At 38.1% G+C, this 17,070-nt stretch overlaps 1 protein-coding gene across 8 annotated transcripts in view; it reads right to left on the bottom strand.

The window, feature by feature from the left end:
• atg13 (ATG13 autophagy related 13 homolog (S. cerevisiae)) overlaps positions 1-17,070 on the bottom strand; it is an 86,019-nt gene that overhangs the window by 49,977 nt on the left and 18,972 nt on the right. For all 8 annotated transcript variants that reach the window (XM_072591955.1, XM_072591959.1, XM_072591957.1 and 5 more), the window contains exons 3-7: positions 14,959-15,039; positions 14,457-14,576; positions 7,066-7,112; positions 6,628-6,768; positions 915-955 (exon numbers count right to left, since the gene is read on the bottom strand). In XM_072591955.1, coding sequence (XP_072448056.1) covers positions 915-955; positions 6,628-6,768; positions 7,066-7,112; positions 14,457-14,576; positions 14,959-15,039 — 430 coding nt within the window. The remainder of the gene's footprint in view (positions 1-914; positions 956-6,627; positions 6,769-7,065; positions 7,113-14,456; positions 14,577-14,958; positions 15,040-17,070) is intronic.

Below are 17,070 nucleotides of genomic sequence, written 5' to 3'. Positions count from 1 at the left end.
TGCCCGATTTGCTGAGCAACTGAAGCATTTTTTTGTTTTTATTCCAGATTTCCAGCGTTGGTGAAATTTTGCTTTAGTCCAGCAGCATGGTGACTCAGTGGTTAGCACTGCTGCCTCACTATGCTGGGGACCGAGGTTTGATTCTACTCGCAAGTGACTGCCTGTGAAAAGTATGTACGTTCTTCCCGTGTCTGTGTTAGTCTCATCTGCTGCTCTGGTTTCCATCCACAGTCCAAATATGTTTAAGCTAGGTGGATTACCCATGGGAAATGCAGGCTAACAGGGAGAGGATTGGGCAGGGGAGATGCTCTTCCACACTGTAAGTAATCTAATCTAATCTCTTTGGTGTGGCGTCAACTGGCTGAACAGCTTGTTTCCACATTTTAGGGTTTTTATGATTCTACTTTTGGCTAAAACAAATCACTTACATGATCCTCCTTTGTTTGACTCGACTGAGTCCTCACTTTATGTCAGCAAAGCAAAACTAGAGATGGTAGGATGCAGCATGGAATTTTGAATATGATTGGTCTATTTTGAAGCACACCAAAGTAAGCACGTTATTCAAAACACCTCTTTGAATGGGTATTGGTGGCCGAGGGTAGTGGCATTGGACCAGGAAGGTTAAGAGTTAAAATTCTATCATGACATTAGGGTCCAATGTTCCCTTCATCCCATCTTTAACATTAAGTATTCCACAGAAGACAGCAATCGTGGAGGACATAACTTTAGGTAGGCAACTGGATAGAAAATGTTTCTTTGATTAGCTCCGAATGTCTGGTAGGATAGAGGACGTGTTAGGGAACTGCAATAGTATTCTGGAGAACAAAGTCCCATTTGCACTTTCTTAGTTAGGAACAGAGGGGAAAATCCAGCAGAGCGAGTTTTTTGGTGGATACAAAACTTGAGAAACACACCTTCACCCAGGCCATTCAGTTGTACTTCTCCAAAATATATCCTGGAAATTTGAAAACAAAATAACAAAAGTATCAATTAGTACTCAAGTGGTTTAAATACAATACAAGCTATTATCATCATGAAAATCAGGATGTTTGAAGAAATACTTTGCAAAAAAAATCTTTCACTTCCCAAGAAAGAAAGATTATTTTCTCTGCAGAGAAAATTCTTAACTGTTGCAAAAATCAGTAAAAGCAGCCTTTGAGAACAATGATGGAAAGGCTCCCTCAAATGATGGTTTCACTGGGTCACTTAAAGAAACATCACTTACCAACAAGTCATCCAGGTTTTCAATACTAATGTGGAAGTTTTATGCAAGATAAAATTAAAATTCTAATATAGAACCAATTAGCTTGATAGCAGAAGGATGAAAGGAATAGATCCACCAGGCATATAATTTAACCAGGTTTTTGGGGTGATCAGATCATTCACGGCAGACCATCAACTGCTATTTTCACAATGGTTAAAATATTTTCTCTATCTTTGGTTATACAGCATTTAAAATTAGTCATTTGTAACACAGGAGCCCATCCAGCTCTTTGGAAATACTCCACTGAGCAATCCAGTCTCATTTCTGTAACCCTACAAATTATAGCTGTCAAGTGTCCAGTCATTTTCCCTCTGAAATCGTCAACTATTTCTGTTCCTATCACCCTCTTGGCATTGCTTTCAGCAAAGTGAAAAAAAAACCATCACATATCCTATGCATCGCTTGCTCAGAACCTTAAAGCACGGTTGCTATAGACCTTGTGCTGAAACCTGCACACTATCGGCCTCATTCTGAATCCTGTGCTATCAGTAAATTATTAGCTTGCACACTGCCATCAAATTGCTCCTCAACCTCTATTATTTCAAGGAGTACAACACCAAATTTTCCAATCTACACTTGAAACTAAAGTCCTCCACACTGGAACCAATCTGCTAAACCTCATCTGCACTTTCTCAAGGATACTCAGATTCTTTACAAAGTGTGGCAATCAGAAATGGCATACAGTAATACTCTAATTCAGATCTACCTTGCTTTACAGACGTTCAACATACTTTTATATACACTGCCTCCATCTGTTTTGCTTAACACTCAAACGTTCTGTTACCTTCACTGATAAATGTACATGTAACCGAGATCTCTATGTTCCTGTAAACGATTTCAAACTGTGCTATTACGTCTAAAATTACTTCTTTCTGTTCTATCTCCCAGAATGCATCATCTCTATTCTAATTTAAATTTCATCTGTCCATTCTGCTCGTCGATCAACATCACATTACTCGTGATTTTTATTATTCCTATTATCTGCCACTCCTTTAAGTTTGACATCACTGGCAAATTTTGAAAATTCTATTTAGTATTCTAAGAGCTAAGTCATTTATATACAGCAAAGATAAAATCGCAGTGATCACTGCACTGGCCCTTTGAGAACAGCATTGTTTACGATTCTCTAGTCTGAAAAGTAAACAATTATGATTTGATTTTTCTGCTCTTAAGCCAATCTTAAAATCCGGTTGAAGACTGTCCATCATATTTCTTGAACCATTTTGTACAAATTCTGAAAGCAATCACAGATTTCTAAGTAAACCCTTTTAATTCCTTCCTTCTGCAAACACTATGCTTTTTTTATTTTTGTGCTCTTAAAATTGATTAAAATAATAAAGACTGATTTTAAAATCAATGTTTTTCAAGGGTTGATACATGATTTGAAAGCAAGAAATGTGTTTGTATTGCAGTGGGTTAGAGCAGTGTTTGCAGATAAGCTGGCCCTGAAGGGTTGTTAACAGTTGGAGCTTTTCTTGGCAATAAGTTGATTGGTCTATGGACTAATGATCAGCTAGTTATCGATGTCAAAGACTTACTGCCGGCCAACAACTATGTGATTAGTTCATTAACTGAACATCGTGGGGCTAGGAGCAAGACATAGACAGAGGTCACTAGATCTCTACCATCTCAGGAGTGTCTTGCTCTCCTCTGCAGTCAAAATCCACTTTGAATATGAAGAAAAACAGTTATTCTTTCCTTCTGCAGTTGCTACAAGCTGTGATTTTTTAACTGTAAAGTCAGAGGCCGTTTTATAAGTGAAGGAGCCACTCTCTGCCTCTTGGAGCAGGAGAATTGACGTTTCGGGCATAAACCCTTCTTCAGGGCTTTCCTGACTTGCTGCGCTTTTCCAGCAACACATTTTTCGCTCTGATCTCCAGCATCTGCAATCCTCACTTTCTCCTAGTTCCACTCTGTGCCTCTTGTAAACCAGTGGAAGCATTAAAAAAAAATGAAAGCAGAAAAGAAATCTTCTGATCCGCAAGAATAAATGCAACAGATATTATAGTCAAAGACTACAAAACTAACAGTTCTCCTCTCTGTCCATGTGTTTTTGCTGCCTATCCTTGCTTATGCGTGTGTGCACTCGCATGCAAGGAAGTGTGTATGATGGAAAGGATTAGAGTTATAATTAGCAATGTTATATGCCAACAACTTATAACTTGTTTATCTATAGCTGTAGTCTAATTACTTGTAAAAAGGTTATTGTTAAGTACTGAAACCTAGTCTTTATTTCTATCAATCTGGATTTGAAAATCAGGTAAACTGTGGAACCTTTATGCACTTATTTTAAAAACTTTAACATTTGTGGCTGGATTTCCAGCGCATTATTGATGTTTCATCTTGGCTGTTGTGCAGCTGCTCCAATGATCTGTGGTGGCGGCATTCCTGTTCTGGAAGTTGCTGCCTACATGGCCTTGGAGGCCCACGCAGCCAGTGAGAAAATTAGAGGCAATTCTGCATACTACCCTAGTGAGTTGTGACGCTTCAAATTACTTTTGCATCTGGCCTCGAGCAGCACTTCACATTTGAAAAGTGCTTTGTCCCATTATATTCCAAGGCAAGCTAGCCCTGTGGACTGTCAAAAATTCTGAATTTAGTACAAAATTCCAAGTAATTTTCTGCTGTGGGCTTGAGTTCCTGTAAAGTGTAGTGACGCACAGAATGCTCAAACCAATTTTATGTAGTTTCAGAAAGTTGAATGATAAAAAATAGTTGTTCCATTTGTCTGTGTTGGGTTGAAACACAGTTTAGACAGTCTTCCAATGCATCCAATCATATTCAAAGTAGATTTATATTTAAGAAAAAAAAGACATTAAAAATTCAGTAGTGACCAAAACAGTACTATGTTCTACCAGTATTTGAACAAAATATAAAAGAAAAAATAAGGAGGGAAGTGGTAACGTTATTGAACCAGTGATCAGAAGCCTTGAAAGATCACCCTCAGAAGAGTTCAAATTCCACAACAGCAGTTTGAAAAGTTGAAAAATTTCAGTTAAATTTGGGGAAAAAAGCTAGTGTTATTAAAACAGAAAGTAAGCAAGAAGCAGTAGGATTGTTCTAAGTATTCAAAGGGTTCCATAGCTATGAGACAACTCTGCAGCTATGAGGAACAATCAAATGGTTGGACTTATATTCCTTACAATAGAAGAGGGGAATTGGTGATTTAATTGAAGTGTGCAAAATAATGAGGTGTTTGGATACAGTGGACAGGGAAGACCTGTCACCCCTAGCAAAGCGTTCAGTTTCTGGGAATAACAAATTTAATGGTGATTGGTAGAAAGAACAGAGGGAACAGGGTCAGAGTCATGTAGCACAGAAACAGAACCTTAAGTCCAACTTGTCTATGCTGATCAAGTTTCCCAAAATAACCAAGTCCCATTTGCCTGTATTTGGCCCAAATCCATCTAAACATTTCCTATTCATTTACCTGTCCAAATGTCTTTTAAATGTTGTAACTGTATCTGCATACCAATTCCTCAGACAGTTCATTCCACATACAAACCATTCCCTGTGTGATGTTGCCTCTCAGGTCCTTTTTAAATCTTTTTCCTCTCACTTTAAAAATATGCTCCCTCGTTTTGAATCTCCCCACCTAAGGAAAAGTCCTTAGCTTTGTCCCTCATGATTTTATATACCTCCACAAGATCAAGCTCCTACACTATAGGAAAAAAAAGTCCCACCCTATCCAGCCTCACTTTGTAACTCAAACACTTCAGTCCTGGCCACATGCTTGTAAATCTTTTCTGGAACCTCTCCAATTTAATAATATCCTTTCTATAGCAGGGTAACCATAACTGTATACAGTACTCCAGGAGTGGCCTCATCAATGCCATGTACAACCTCAACATGACATCCCAAATCCTATACTCAATGGTTTGAGCAATGTAGGCAAGTGTGCTAAATGCCTTCTTAACCACCCTATCGACCTGATACACAGCTTTCAAGGAACTATGTACCTGAACCTGCTTTGGAGAGGGTGCAGAGAAGATTTACCAGGATGTTGCCTGGAATGGAGAGTAGGTCGTACGAGGATAGGTTGAGAGTTCTCGGCCTTTTCTCGTTGGAACGGCGAAGGATGAGGGGTGACTTGATAGAGGTTTATAAGATGATCAGAGGAATAGATAGAGTAGACAGTCAGAAACTTTTTCCCCGGGTACAACAGAGTGTTACAAGGGGACATAAATTTAAGGTGAAGGGTGGAAGGTATAGGGGAGATGTCAGGGGTGGGTTCTTTACCCAGAGAGTGGTGGGGGCATGGAATGCGCTGCCCGTGGGAGTGGTAGAGTCAGAATCATTGGCGACCTTTAAGCGGCATTTGGATAGGTACATGGATGGGTGCTTAATCTAGGTTAGAAGTTCGGCACAACATCGTGGGCCGAAGGGCCTATTCTGTGCTGTATTGTTCTATGTTCTATGAACCCCAAGGTCTCTGTTTGACAAGATTATCCAGGGCCCTAACATTAATTGTATAAGTCCTGCCCTTGTTTGTTATAACACAATGCAATATGTTGCATTTATCCAAATTAAACTCCATTTGCCATTCCTCAGCCCATTAATACAATTGATCAAGATCCCTTTGTAATCTTAGATAACCTTCCTCACCATCCACTATACCACTAATTTTGGGGTCACCCGCAAACTTACTAACTTTAAATAAGATCCTGAATGTAAGAAATGGAAGCAAGAGGGGTACTCTTGTGGTGCAGTGGTAGTATTCTTACGTCTAAGCTATGAGACCTGCGTTCAAGTCCCACCAGTTCTACAGATGTGTAATAATGTCTCTCGACAGGTTGATGAGAAAATATCTAGAAGTAGGAGGAGGCCATTCAGCCCACAAGATGTAACAGGAACTTGTTTTCACCCAGAGGATGGTATGTGTCTGGAGTTGGTGCCCAGTTTAGAGTTGGAGATCCTCAGTTCATTTAAAACAAAACTGAAACTGCACATGAAGAACTGTAACTGGCAAGGCTATGGTTCAGATATAAGAAAATGGGAGCAGAAAGGACAGCAGCTAGTTTATTCAGCTGGCAGATAGGATAGGCTTAATGGCTTCTTTCTGTGTCGTAACAATACTTTAGTTATATGGCTCTGGATGTCTTTTCAGAGAGGGAACCATATCGGCCTTACTGAGCTTGGCTTATAACTTTTCCTAAGCAAAGTTGTTTCTATGAAATGCCCCAGCAAACCTTTCAGATGACAGGAAAGGCAATAAATGCCAGCCTTACCAGTGACACCCAATTCTGCAGGAATTGCTTTAAAAGAAAGTAAGCCTTTCCACATGCTTTTATTAGGTGAAATATACTAAAAACTACAAAAACATTGTAGGAAGTAAAATTAGGATAAAAGTTATTTTTTTTTACCTGTACAGGATTACATAGTCATGTCCCTGCTTTCTAGATAGTTTATATGCAGGTGTCACTCTCGTGATTGCAAGAAGTGACTTCAGTAGCAAAGACAGTCTGTTGTAGACAGTGTAAGAAACCTTAATTTCTTTATCACATCTAAAAGAAACACAAACAAAAATTTTGAAATAACAAAACAACCCAACATGGAGGATGTGTTTCTGTTGCCTTTACTACTTGTAACATATTTAAATCAAACTGTTAGGAATCTGATTGCCAGATTCTAAATTAAGTGTGGGAAGTACCATACATCCATCTTAAATATGTAACTTGCACTATCAATACCGCAATAATATGAATCTTTAGTGCAATTAATGTTAAAAAAACTAGTCTTTTCTTGGTTCAAATGTAACTTATTTAAATAAAACTATTTTGAAAAAAAAAGAGCAAACTTACTTTTCATTCATTTCCAAACACCATGTTTCCAGTTCCATTGAATCTCCCTGGCATAAAATATGCAAAAATCTTAGAATTGACAGGTACTAGAACAACACCGTGCTTTCATATAGCACCTTTAATTCAGTGACTGTCTCAAGTGACTTTACAGGAGTATAACAAAACAAAATTTAATATGAGCCAGAAACATATCAGAGAAGATGATCAGAAGCTTGGTCAGAAAGGTAAGTTTGAAGCAGTGCTATAAAAAAAAGAAAGAAGGAAATACAGACAGAAAGAACTCAGGAGTGAATACATCTTTTCAAACAGGCTGTTGAATGTTGAAGATGTTGACATTTGTTGCCAAAATCTCAAAGCCGATCTAGATACTAAAAAGAAACATTGAACAACTATCGAATTTTATGTAAAGACTCATACCCTTCATTATTTATACTTGATTGTAGTTATGATCCATGGTAATTATTCCTGTCTCATAATTATAGTCTGAGCTTGTCTTTTTCAGCTAATTTACAGAGCAATTTACAAGTAAGCAGAAGCAAACTTATAAATAAACTACAGGAAATTAATCAAGTTAGTTGGAGATCCCCTGCTGGCAAACAAAAAAAAAGTTGTTTTGTTATAATTTTCCAAAACCTCCCTTGGACCCAAGTAATAATAATAAACTGCATTTAGTATCTCCATTCGACACATCTCTTGGACATTAATAATGATCATTAAAACTTCTGCAGTGCTTGTGTGAATAATATTCCCATGACAGCAAATAGGGAATTCTAGGATACTGATCCAATACCCCTGAAGGAATAAGAACATGTATCCAACTTGGAGGCAACAATGATAATATTGCAATGATACTTCAAGTTTATTCAGCTGAGGATGGATCCCAACGGAACACCTATAGCAATGACCTGGAGTAGCAAGATTGGCCTGGGGCATACAGAACTATTATGTATGTTTTTTTTATTTGTTCTTTCATGGGAGGTAGGCATTGAAGGTAAGGCCAGCAAATATTACGCATCTCTAATTGCTCTTGAGGGCAGATAAGTGACCCACATTGCTAAGGGTCTGGGGTCACACGTAGGCCAGAACATTTTGCTTTTTAAAGTACTTTAGTGAACTAGATGACCTTCGTTTTTTATAGCCATAATTAATGATAGTTGTAATGATCAGCTTTTCTGGGACAAGCTATATATTTCAAAGTAACTAACTGAATTCAAATTCAACCAGTCGCCAAGGTGGGACTTAAAACAGTGTCCACAAAGTATTAGCCTAGGCCACTATTACTAGCCTAGTGACATTAGCACTACGCCATTAATAGTGTCATTTGCTTAAGCTTGGCTTCAGTGAAGAAGTGGGAAAGGGGGAAACCTCAGGAGAAAGCAGAGATTAATCATTCACTCAGCAAATCTGACTGCAGATGGGTGCAAACAATTCAACTGTATCTTTTTCATGGAGCCAGCTCCTTTTCCTGCTAATTGCTCGAAATTAGATATGGCAGGATTACAGATTTTGACTGGACCTGTTGAATGCAAATTGCTCAGTTCTGCCAATAGCATGCTGCTTTTGCATGAGTCAATACACCAAATGTATTCTGCCAAATCAGTTCAGTCTCTGTGACAAGAAGCTGCTGATGACCCCAAATGCAAAGTAAATGCACCCTGACAACACAAGCTGAAATGGATATTGCAGCATTCAACACAGAAATAGCTTTCCACTGTTCATGGTCTTAAATTTTGTAACTATCTCTTTTCTGTCTAGATCTCTTAAATACATGAAACTCATTGTTTCTATCTGTTCTCTGCCATCTTGTTGAAATTTGTAATACTGGATTAGTGGTGCTGGAAGAGCACAGCAGTTCAGGCAGCATCCAATGAGCAGCGAAATCGACGTTTCGGGCAAAAGCCCTTCATCAGGAATAAAGGCAGTGAGCCTGAAGCATGGAGAAATAAGCTAGAGGACCTTGAAATTTGTAAGTCCATCTATCAAGACACCCTGTAACCTCCTCTCTTCTCTACTGGCTTAGTATCATACCAAGTACAATAATCTCTTTGGTGCTTCCTGGAAATCAATCAGCTCATAATTGCAGGAGTTTCTCAAGATATTGTCCATGGCCCAGCCAGCTTCAGCAATTATGTTTTTTTCCCCCCAAAGTTGGAAGTAGAAACGGTTGCTAATGTTTCAATTCCATCTACTATTCTTTAGTTAATGAAATAATCCACGACACTTACGGCAACATCTGAATAACATTCATGCTTGGACCAAGTGGTCAAGCAACATTCATGCCACACAAAATATCTGAGAATGACCATCTCCTTCTTTGACATTACCTCCAAACAACAATACACTAGGGGTCACCACTGACATGAAAGTTGACTGGACAAATCACATAAATACTTCAACAACAAGAGCAGGTCAGATTCTGCAAGTTTTGCAGTGCATGAGTCAACACCTGATTCCCTAAAAGTTCTTCTATCAAATACAAAGCATGAGCCAGAAGTGTGGTGCAGCACTTGGCTGAATAACTACAGTTCCAAAACACTATAGAAATATAATAATTAATATAATTCAGGCCCCATTCAATAGCTTAATACTTCATTCCCTCCACCACAAGATTTGTTTTGTATATCAGCTACATCCAAGATGCATTGCAACAGCTCACCAAACCTTTCATAACATTAATTCATAAACCATGACCACTAGCACCTCAAAAGATAAAGACAGCTTGGGAGAACTCCGTGACCTCCAAGTTTACTCCATCCTATCTTGGGAATATGTCACTGTTCCTTCATTGCTGCTGGGTCAAAATCTTGGAACTTCCTAATTAACAGCACAATGGGTGCATCTTCACCACAAGAACCGATTGTACTATAGGCCCCTAAATAGGCAGCGGGAAACAGAGGAGCAAATATGTCAAGAAATCTCAGATATCTAAGTGTAAGAATAATAGGGTTGCAGTAAGGGATTGCCATAGTGTTCACGGCTTGGATGGAGAACAATTTGGTAAATGCGTTCGAAATTTTCTTTATCAATATGTAGATGCATCTACTAGAGAAGGAGCAAAACCTGATCTCTTAGGAAATAAGGCAGGGCAAGTGGCTGAAGTGTTAGCTGGTGAGCACTTTGGGACTAGCAATCATAATTTTATAAGTTTTAAAATAATTATGGAAAATGATCAAACCTTGTGTAAAAATTAAAATTTTTAATTGGAGGCCAACTTTAATGGTATGAGCTAGGAACTTTCAAAAGTTGATTGGAGTAGACTGTTTGCAGGTAAAGGGATGATTACTAAGTGGGAAGTTTTTAAAAGTGAGAAAACATGAAATCAGAGGCAGTGTGTTACTGTTAGAGCGAAGGTTAAGGCTGGTCGGTATAGGGAACAATGGATAATAAAGATTTTGAGGCTCTGATCAAGAATAAGGAGGCATATTTCAGCTATAGATAACTGGGATCAATTGAATCTCTTAGAGTCATAAAGTCCTACAGCATGGAGACAAGCCCTTTGGCTCAAACTGATCCATGTTGACCAAAATATCCACTTTCACTAACCCCATTTCTCTGCACATGGCCCTTATCCCCCTTGGCTCACAAGCCTCATTTCTGATGAAGGACTTTTGCCTGAAACGTCAATTCTCCTGCTCCTTGGATGCTGCCGGACCTGCTGTGCTTTTCCAATACCACACTCTTTGACTCTAATCTCCAGCATCTGCAATCCTCACTTTCTCCATATCCATCTCCACCTTTTCTATCCTTGCATTTTGTCGAAATGCCTTTTAACTATTGTTAAATGTACCTGCCTCAACAACTTCCGCTGGCAGCTCATTCCATGTGCATACCACCCTCTGCTTAAAAATGTTGCCTTTCAGGTTCCTTGTACTCTTTAGTCTTGCCCCTCTAATCTTAAACTGATGCCGTCTAGTGAGTTCCAGATTCTCACTACCCTCTGGGTGAAATCAGAATTAATTATCTGTTGACAACTAAGGAGCAAAAGACAGTCAATCAATTCAGGTTGTGGTGGCGGAAAACTCTGTTTGTGCTCATGGTCAACAACATATTATAAGTCTGTTTTTGGATGCTGGATCTGTTCTATTTTACTTGGCTGAGGAGTGCCAAAGTGGAACTCATTATTTTTATAATGACTGCACAGCAGGCTATTCTATTTGTATCACTGTAGACAATGTGCCAACAACAGGTGGAGTGGTCGGGACTGCTCCTCTTGGTGCTGCTCTGGTCTAACAGCTCTGTCCCTCAGAATTCAGTGTTGACACTACCAAGCCATTTTAACAGTGGCCATTGAAGCCCCAGAGTAGTTTTTCAATTGATCCAAACATGGAGGGATAGATTCAATATTGGGAGTGAAAAATAGGTGGCAATCTGCATAAAGTTTCTAATGTAAGTGGTATCCACCTTTCATGTCCTCAGAACTGCCCAAAACCTTCAAGTCAACTCAGCACTTCAGAAATCCAGACGATAATTTCATGCATTTTAAATCAGTATTAGGAAACTTATTTTAGAAGTTAATTAGTGTCAACTATCTTTCAGGTTTCAGAAATACTTGTTATGATTTAGTACATGAAAGGTAATTTCAAAGGCATTGGCAAGTAAAGAATTAGTTGAAAATGTGTTGCTGGAAAAGCGCAGCAGGTCAGGCAGCATCCAAGGAGCAGGAGAATCGATGTTTCGGGCATAAGCCCTTCTTCAGGAATGAAGAAGGGCTTATGCCTGAAACGTCGATTCTCCTGCTCCTTTGATGCTGCCTGACCTGCTGCGCTTTTCCAGCAACACATTTGCAGCTCTGATCTCCAGCATCTGCAGTCCTCACTTTCTCCTTAAAGAATTAGCTGCCTGCTTTGTTCAATTTTCCAATGCACTAATTTGTAATTGAACTCTTCCAGCAATAGTGCATGGGTGTTCTTAGATGAGGTAAAGCCTTCTAATTTCTCATGTTTAGACCAATTATGTTGTTCTCAGAAAGGGACAATTCAATCCAAATTAACAAAAAAATTCTTCCAAAACTCATCTTTGAAGCATTTACATTGTGTATTATTAGTTTGAATTACATGTTCAATTCTCTTCATTCCTGTGAACTTTTTTAAGCATACAGAAGTTTGACCTACAGCAATTCAGCAAGTCCTCTGCTACCAGGGATAAAGATAGACAAGCAAAAGCTCTTGCAAAGTTAGGTCAAGTTTCTATGCAAGGTTATGACAAAAGATCCTTCATATTAAAGCTTTTATGCTGTTATAATCCCAACTGAAATTATTACTAGACAAGTCTGTAGTGGAAGGAAGAAATCTGGCTTGATAGATCATGTTTTCCTTTTTGGTTTTATTGGAGTGGTCTTTCATTGACATACAAATACTCAATGTTGCAGATTTGGGTTTAACAATAAAACAAAAGTTTGGTATGCATGTAAAGATAAAATAGAATAAAGCAAACTAATTACATACAAGACAAATTTGAAGATTTCAAAACACATGATAAAATACAATTACATTAACCCAACAAAACTCCTTTACAATACTCATACCACAGAGAATTTCACCCTCTTTCACATCAATAGGGCTTAAGTTAACTGTGGTTTCAATGCCGTGTCTTGAGAATCCTTACACTGAGATGCCTCTCTCGTAACAGCTCTAAACTACCATTCTTCCTTAGGAGCAACTGTTTTACACATTCAACTTCAGTGTAGACGTCTGCAAACAGCCTCAATTTGTTTCAAGTTGTGGATGTTTCCCTCAAGCCCAAAAAAATGTTTTCAGAGTTTCCTATCTGAAAGCATAATTTACTTTGCCTGTAAACCCTCCAGTGGAAACAAAATCCTATTACTCTCCAGAAAGTCTCTCACTAATGCTGTATTTTAAAGTAAATCACCATAAATAACTACTTAATAATCAAATACCAGACACAGAAAACCCATGTGCCACTAATTCAAAATCTAAAATAAACTATATTAAAATATATAAATCACACACCTTGCAACAAAATGCATATATGACTACATGTTTTTTTTCAAAACACTGCAGGAGGAATACCTGTAAATCTGTTTCCTGGTATATTGTGTAAATCTTAGTTGGATTCCAAAAATCACAATAAAAAATTGTGATTATTAAAGACACTTGAAATAGATGGTGTGGGTTTTGTTTGATTTCTGGGCTTCTTATTATCTGGATATTGGCCAAGTAAAGGCATATTCTAACTCATAAACAATGTACACTCATTTAGAAAAATTGTCTTTGACCTTGAACCAAATGAAAATATTTATCTCTGAATTCAGAAGTACAACACGAATATAATAAATCATTACTTAACAGCAACACACAACCTCAACTTTTAAATTGTTCAACCAAATAGGCAGGAGCATCACAATGAGAACAGGACCCTAAAAAGCCTTGACAGAAAGCTAACATTAACCTGATTTGCTGCAGAGGAAAAGGACAAAGAACATACACACCAATTGCAAGATCTAAGCAAGAGGGCAAAATTAAACAATACATGGTTAAGAATTAATTAAGTTTGAGGATAAGGTGATATAGTGACAATGTGAATGAGAACTAAAGAGGAAATGGCATCAAGAAGACTTTGAACTGATGGAGAAAAGAACAATTTATCTGTTAAGTGTGAATACAAAATGCGTAACATCATTATATTAAAATTAAAATGAAAAAAGTGAGAAAATAAAAAGTATTTTAAAACAAGGAAGGTGTGCCTTTGTCAAAAGGGCAGGATTACTAAGACTTGGAAATCAAATATAGCCCAAGGGTTTCAGGTTTGATAACTGATTATTTTGTAGTAGTAATCTTATTGAAGGCATTCTCATGTCAAATTTTAAAGAACAGGGTATGCAGATGGCTTCTCGAGAATTATGAGGTGAGCTACCATGTGAAACCACAAAACTCATTTCAAATTAGATACTTAAGTGTTTGACTAATGTTAGAACTAGATAATAAAACAAATCATGTATCGCACTGCTGAGAGAGAGATTAAATGCAGCCCTAATATGGAAGATTGCTGGCTGCGTGGTGACTATAGATGTGAAAATTGCTGGTGCTTATGGAATTGGGTGTCACAAATCAAATCAATAATTTTAAGAGAAGGACAGGAAACAACTTGTTACAACTATTGACAGCAAAACTGCAAGCAAGCTAGTCAAAATTTATTCTGTGGAAAGCTTTAGGAATTACAGCAACCACCGGAGTAAAGTCTCAATTATTTACCAAAATGGAACCCACTTATCCTCCATTTGCTGAATAACTGGAATTATAAGATAATGAAATTGCAGCTCAGCACTGACACTCAAAATATTGATAGTCCAGGAATTATGAAAGAAAGCTTGGAAAAGGAGATGAATGGCATACAAATAATTATGATTCATTAAACTAAATTCAGATCTTTACCTCAGACGTCTTGAGAGAGATTTCTACACACATTGACCGTCCAATTCCAGGAAGTTGGCCTGCTAGTGCTTTTTTAGCCTCATGGGTGACTTCTGGTATGTCCTTTATTGCAAGGTTAAACTGTAATAGGAACATGAATAAATTTACATAAAAATCAGAAGTAACATGCACAATAATTAGAAATAAAGACTGAGGCAGTAATGTGACCCTGAACTAGGTATATTGATGTACATGGATGTGTGTGTGTGAGAGAGCACACAATAAAAACAGACAAGGTTTCTGACCGTGATTACTATTCTGTAACTATCAGCAGGGAAGGAAAAGTAAAAAGGTACAATAGTGGGTAAGAATACAAGGCAGGCTTGAATGAAAGACCAATCCTCCACAATAAGTCAATAGTTTACCAAAACCTTCAGCCTAGACTTACAAGTACAAGGTTATGAAGGACAGCATGGGAAAGTAGGGCAGAAAATTGGAAAGTGAGGGGGGCTAGTTTTCTTACCCAGTCTGAGCCCGTAGGAGAGGAGGATGAACGGGTACATATCTTTTCTCCAAGCCGTGCTTGCACAATTACCTGGACGGTCTGCAAAATATTCAGTGACTTTATTAACACACAGGTATCACCAAGAATAGAGTAATTTCTTTATGTCCAACATGAGGAATAATGGGTTAAGATTTTACTTAAGATAACCTTTATAATTTAGAAGCAAAGTAATTTACAATTCTGACTCCTGAGGTGGGGAAAGAGAAATAATAAAATCTAATTCATTTTCACCTTCTCTCTACACAAAACTTAACAGAATACAACAATTAACAAAAAAATGCCAACAAATAAAGTTTTAAATCAATCCATGAGCTACAGTTTTACATTTAGAAGTTGCCACATTAAGAACACCCAATAATAGGTCATTAAAAGAAGATCATGTGAAAGAGGGTTCATGTAGTCAGACTACCGCAATGCTTACACTGTATTTTCATAGTGTTAAAAAAATTGCATTTTAATAGTCTTAGCAGTAATGTTTATCCACTGTAATTGTGAATGTGTTTGGAATGTTAAATTGGCTGTTTGAAATCTCAAATCAAAAATGGATTTAATGGACGATTAGCTGGAGGCTTGAAACAATTCTGTTTTTTGTTCTTTTCCCCTTTTTGCTGAGTACTCATCTATCAAACCAACAGGAGAATCTACCTTTTGAAAAGCAGTTGATCATTCAACAAGCAGTCTCAGAACATTATTTGACTGTGTTAAAAACAAAATCAAGTGATGCAAATAAATGCGTATTGGTCAGAAACAGAAGCTGGCCATTATTAAAAATTCTAGTCTTTAATTTACAGATATACTTCCCATTTTAAGTGACTTTTTTTTTAGATTAGATTCCCTATAGTGTGGAAACAGGCCCTTCGGCCCAACCAGTCCACACCGATCCTCCGAAGAGTAACCCACACAGACCTGTTTCCCTCTGACTAATGACCTAACACTGTGGGGTAATTTAGCATGGCCAATTCACCTGATCTGCACATCTTTGGACTGTGGGTGGAAACTGGAGCACCCGGAGGAAATCCACGCAGACACAGGGAGAATGTGCAAACTCCACACAGACAGTCACCCGAGGCTGGAATCAAACCTGGGACCCTGGTGCTGTGAGGTAGCAGTGCTAACCACTGAGCCACTGTGCCGCCCTCTTGTGACATGCTTTCTCAATGTTTGTAAACATATGTTATACTTGAAGTATTTGCTATGCTCTGTGTTTCATGCTAGGATTGAAGGTAACTTAAAAGTAGTTGGTTGAGTTGCAGATCATTGGTCTATTTCGTAGTATTTGACATTGAGATCATTTTTAACTTAGTTTCTAGTTAAAGTTTTTGAGGAGATCTTTCCCGAAAGCCACTGTGGCTTCCAAACAAACTGTAGACAATGGACATGATTTTCATCCTCAGCAACTCCAAAAGACATGCCACGAATATCACCCAGCACTCCATGTGGCCTTCATTAATCTGACCAAGGCTTTTGACTCAGTCACTCCAGAAAATTGAAGGCAGTCTCTGTCAAAATCTGGCAAGCCAGAGAAATTCATAACATCCACCGTCTCCTCCAATGACAAGATGTTGGCAATGGTCCTCACTAAAGGAATCCTTTGCGGTCAAGACAGGGATTAGCAGGGAAGTGCCATTTCCCCCACCCCTTTCTTCATCATCAACACCACTGTTCTTCATCTAGTCAACACCAAGCTTCTCAGTGAAATGGACATGGTCTACAGGATGGATGAACAACTTTTCAATCTCAACCAGTTAAGATCCAAGAAGAAAAATGATACTGACCTCACTTGTGGAACTTCTTTATGATGATGTCATCTCTGCTCTATTCAAAGAGACTCCAAGTCTCATTTATGGAAGTATTCCGAACTATTAGTCTCAACCTCAATAATAGTGTCAAGTTCTGGGTCATGCCTCCATTAAGATCAATGGAGAATTCCTATTAAACATTGAATATTTCCTGTGATAGGAAGCTACCTCTTATCTAAGGTTGACATCGATGTAGAAATTCAACATCGCATCTAATTTGCAAGTGCTGCTTTTGGACGCCTAAGGACATGTCTTTGACGACAATGATTTC

The sequence above is a fragment of the Chiloscyllium punctatum genome, chromosome 22 (assembly GCF_047496795.1).
Source record: "Chiloscyllium punctatum isolate Juve2018m chromosome 22, sChiPun1.3, whole genome shotgun sequence".
In the NCBI taxonomy this organism is placed as follows: Eukaryota; Metazoa; Chordata; class Chondrichthyes; order Orectolobiformes; family Hemiscylliidae; genus Chiloscyllium; species Chiloscyllium punctatum.
Note: the sequence above shows the minus strand (reverse complement) of the source record. Positions and strands in the feature narration are given on the sequence as shown.